The 4,267-nt window shown below is 52.4% G+C and overlaps 1 protein-coding gene across 1 annotated transcript; it reads right to left on the reverse strand.

Annotated features, from left to right (window-relative positions):
* Positions 1-137: 137 nt before the first annotated feature.
* ETH_00013535 (uncharacterized protein) lies at positions 138-3,695 on the reverse strand (the record flags this gene model as incomplete). The annotated part of the gene is made up of 6 exons (XM_013380832.1): positions 138-362; positions 610-993; positions 2,453-2,518; positions 2,946-2,989; positions 3,167-3,233; positions 3,592-3,695. Coding segments are annotated over 6 exons (890 nt in total), but the record flags the coding sequence as incomplete, so codon positions are not given.
* Positions 3,696-4,267: the final 572 nt, after the last annotated feature.

The following is a 4,267-nucleotide window of genomic DNA, read 5'->3' on the forward strand; positions in this document are numbered from 1 at the left end:
CAGCAGCAGAGGGTGGAAAGGCATCAAAAGACAACCAAAGAAAAGGAGAAAACAAACCGAAACAAAACGAAAATAAAAAATAAAATAAAATAGAATAAAATAAAATAAAGAAAAAATGAAACAAGAGAAATAAAAACTTGCCTCTTGGCCAAAGCCTGAAGATCCCGCAGTGTCTTCTGGACAATTTGCAGCCGCAGCTGCAGCTCCTCTCGGGCCTCTTCGGGGCTGTCTTCATCCTGCTGCTGCTGCTGCTGCTGCAGTTGCTGCTGCTGCAGCTGCTGCTGCTGCAGCTGCTGCTGCAGCAGAGGCGCTAGCGGGGGCTGTATGCGTTCCAGCGACGGAATGGCCCAGGCCGTGGGCCTCTGCTCCCCACAGCAGCAGCACGCCGGCCAAAAGGGCAGCAAACCATAAACCCTTTTTCAGGGTTTAGGGTTTAGGGTTTAGTGGGGTTGTGATCTGAGGAACTAGAGTTTAGGGCCCGCTTTGGCTCCGGGCAGCGCGCGTGCTGACATTTCTAACAAGACGGCCGTAAACAAAGCCAACTCTGAAATTAGGGTTTAGGGTTTAGGCTTTGGAGTCTAGGGTTTAGGGTTTAGTGTGGCAGCGCACCGCCCTTGCATTGGCTTCTCTAAGGATACGCAGAACTCTCTCCTGGGGCTTTTCGCCAGGAAGAGACACAGGAATGCCAGCAGCTAGTTCAATCCCTGCTGCTGCTGCTGCTGCTGCTGCTGCTTCATCTGCTGCTGCTGCGGAGCTTGATGTATCATCTTTCTTCTCCGACTCTTGCTGCTGCTCTTGCTGCTGCTGCTTTTCCTGTTCTCCATGTTGCTGCTCCTGCTGTTGCTGCTGCTGCTCCTGCTGCTGCTGATCCTTTTGCTGCTGCTCCTGCTGCTCCTGCTGCTGCTGCTCTTGCTGCTGCTGCCTGTAGGCTGCAGCCTCCTCAGGGTGCGCCTCCTCGTCCAGCAAAAGAGCCTCTATGAGCTCTGCGACTTCCTGCGAGGCCCAATAAAGCCCAGCAGCGGCAGCAGCAGCAGCAACAGCAGCAACAGCAGCCGCAGCAAAAATAGGCTCCAGATTCACGGTTTAGGGTTTAGGGTTTAGGGTTTGTGAGAGCCCCTCCTGAGGCCGCCCCAGCCTTGAATGAACTGCTCTGGGCCACCAGAACAGACCATTGGAGCACAGCAGCAGCAGCAAAAGGAAATGAAGACAAAAGCAGCAGCGGCAAAAGAAAAAGAAGACAAAATGAGCAGCAACAAAAGAAAAAGGACAAAAAGAGCAGCAGCAAAAGAAAAGCAAAAAGAGTAACAAAAAAAGGGAAAATACACAAAAAGCAGCAGCAAAGAAAAGGCAAAAAGAGCAGCAGCAAAAGAGAAAAGATAAAAAGAGCAGCAGCAAAAGAGAAAAAACAAAAAGAGCAGCAGCAAAGAAAAGGCACAAAGAGCAGCAGCAAGAGAGAAAAATAAAGCAGCCGCAGCACCTGCAGAGTGCAGCCAGAGGCCCGCCGTTCTTCCTGCAGCAGCAAACAGACCACAGCAGCGGCTAGCTGCTAGCTGCCACTAGCTAGCTGTGTCTGCTGCAGCTAGCTGTCTGCTGCAGCTAGCTGTGTCTGCTGCAGCTAGCTGTCTGCTGCAGCTAGCTGTGTCTGCTGCAGCTAGCTGTCACTGCTGCAGCTTGCTGTCACTGCTGCAGCTAGCTCTCTCCGCTGCAGCTAGCTGTGTATGCTGCAGCTAGCTCTCTGTAGTTCAGCTAGCTAGCTGGCCTGGCTAGCTGCGGCTAGCCCAGCTAGCTTGGCTAGCTGGGCAGCAGCCAGCTGCCAGCTTGGCTAGTTGCTTCTGCCCTGGCTGTCCAGCTTGTTTACCTGCGTCTAGCTTGGCTGGCTGGGCTATGTTGGCTAGCTGCGTGTAGTTTGGCTAGCTGCTGCAGCCTAGCTAGCTAGCTTCGCTGGCTGGTGTAACTTGGCTGGCTAGTTGGTGAAGCTTGGAAAGCTAGCTTGGCTAGTTGGTGTAGCTTGGCTAGCCAGCTTGGCTAGCTAGCTTGGCTAGCTAGCTTGGCTAGCTGGTGCAGCTTGGCTAGCCAGCCTCGCTAGCTAGCCGGCTAGCTAGCGAGGCTGGCTAGCTAGCTGGTGCAGCTTAGCTAGCTATGTTGGCCAGGCGGGTTGGCTAACTAGCTACCTTGGCTAGCCGGCCTGGCCAGCCATCTTGGCAAGCTAGCTAGACTAGCCATCTTGGATAGCTAGCTAGCTTGGCTAGCTAGCTTGGCTAGCTAGCTAGCTTGGCTAGGTAGCTGGCTGGGCTAGCTAGCTAGCTTGGCTAGCTAGATAGCTTGTGTAGCTAGCCTGGCTAGCTAGCTTGGCTAGCTAGCTAGGTTGGCTAGCTAGCTAGCTTGGCTAGCTAGCTAGGTTGGCTAGCCAGCTAGCCAAGCTAGCTAGCTAGCTTGGCTAGCTGCAGCTTACGATGGGCCTGCCCTTGCCGCTACGGACAAAGTTGCCGCAGACTTTGTTTTTGGGGTCAAAGCCGAGCTGCAGAAAACAAAACAAAATAAAAATAAATAAATAAATAAATAAAAATATATAAATAAATAAATAAAATAATGAATAAATAAATAAATAAATACGATAATAGAATAAATGAATTAATAAAGGAATTTAAAAAGGAAGAGGAGATAAAGAGTGAGGGCTAGGAGAATGAAATGAGGAGCGGAGCGGCGAGCCAGCTAAACCCTAAGACCTGAACCCTAAACCCTAAACCCTAAACCCTAAATTATCAAGAAGAAGAAGAAGCACATGCAGCATGGAGAGACGCTGAATAGAGGCAAGGCCACAATAAACCCTAAACCCTAAAACCTAAACCCCATACCCTAAACCCAAACCCCTAACCAGAAACTATAAACCCTAAACCCTAAACCCTAAACCCTAGAAAAACAAGTAGAAGCAGCATGGCCCTCACTGAGGCTACGAGAGCCAGCGCGTCACTACGGCGAACTCCGTTAGCTGCACGCATAGAGCCGCAGGACGCCCTAAACCCTAAACCCTAAACCCTAAACCCTGCGCTTAGGGCCAAAACCCTAAACCTTAACCCCAAAACCCTAAACTCTGTAGCCAAAACCCTAAACCCTTGAGGACAAAAATAAAATAAAGAAGCAAAAAAGAAAAGAAAAAAACTCTTACGCTTGTCGATGTCCAGCTGAATGAAATAAAGAGCCAATTCATCAGCAGCTTCTTGAGACAGTGCCGTCTGCAGCAGCAGCAGCAGCAACAGCAGCAGCAGCAGCAGTGAGACCCAGCAAAGAGCCAGCACTGTAACGGGGCAGCGAAAGGAACAGCAGCAGCTACAGCTGCACCGACAGCAACAGCAGCAACAGATGGTATGAACAGCAGCAAATCTGTGGCGCAGGCACAGCAGCAGCAGCAGCGGCAGCAGCAGCAGCAGCAACGCGCAGCAGCAAACGACAGATCCCGCAGCAAGAAAATAACAAGCAGCTGCAGCTCAACTTGGCGCTGGATGGAGGCACTGAGGAGAAGCCCTGAGCCCAAACCCTAAACCCTAAACCCTAAACCCTAAACCCTAAACCCTAAACCCTAAACCCTCGCACCTTGTACTTGCTTGCCACTGCAGCGCGAGGCAAAGGGTCTTCGCCAACAAACAGCTTCCGCACTTTGCGGCTCATACGCCACTCAGCCTTGGCCACGTTAAAGTCTGCAGCAGCAGCAGCAGCAGCAGCAGCTGTGGTGATGCAGCAGCACTAAATCGCGCAGCAGCAGCAGCAGTGAAGCAGCAGCAGCAGCGTGAACTGCTACAGAAGCAGCAGGAGCAGCCGCTGCACCCGCAGAGACAGCAGCAGAATCGAGGGAGATCGAGCAGCAACACTGCTGCTGATGCTGCTGCTGGAGCCGTTGCTGTTGCTGCTGCAGCCACCGTTGTTGTTGCTGCTGCTGCTGCTTCTGCTGCTGCTCCTTGCAGGCCCCGACGCAGCACGAACTGCTTTTTATGCATATCAAAGAGGGCACAAGTCAGCAGCAATCAGCAGCAGAGCTGCAGCAGCAGCCAACAGATCACCAGCAGCAGCAGCAGCAGCAGCAGCACATACCACTTTCGACGACTTCATACAAAAACCAGGCGCTGAAGGAGGCCCCACAAACAGCAGCAAGACCACTGGTCCACGTCCACCGCACAGGCCACCACGAGCTGCTGCTGCTGCTGCTGCTGCTGTTGCCGCCGCTGCTGCTGCTGCTGCTGCCGTCGCTTACGCTGCTGCTGCCATCTTCTAT

Source organism: Eimeria tenella, genomic scaffold, assembly GCF_000499545.2.
Source record: "Eimeria tenella Houghton genomic scaffold, Eth_scaff933, whole genome shotgun sequence".
NCBI classification, from domain to species: domain Eukaryota; phylum Apicomplexa; class Conoidasida; order Eucoccidiorida; family Eimeriidae; genus Eimeria; species Eimeria tenella.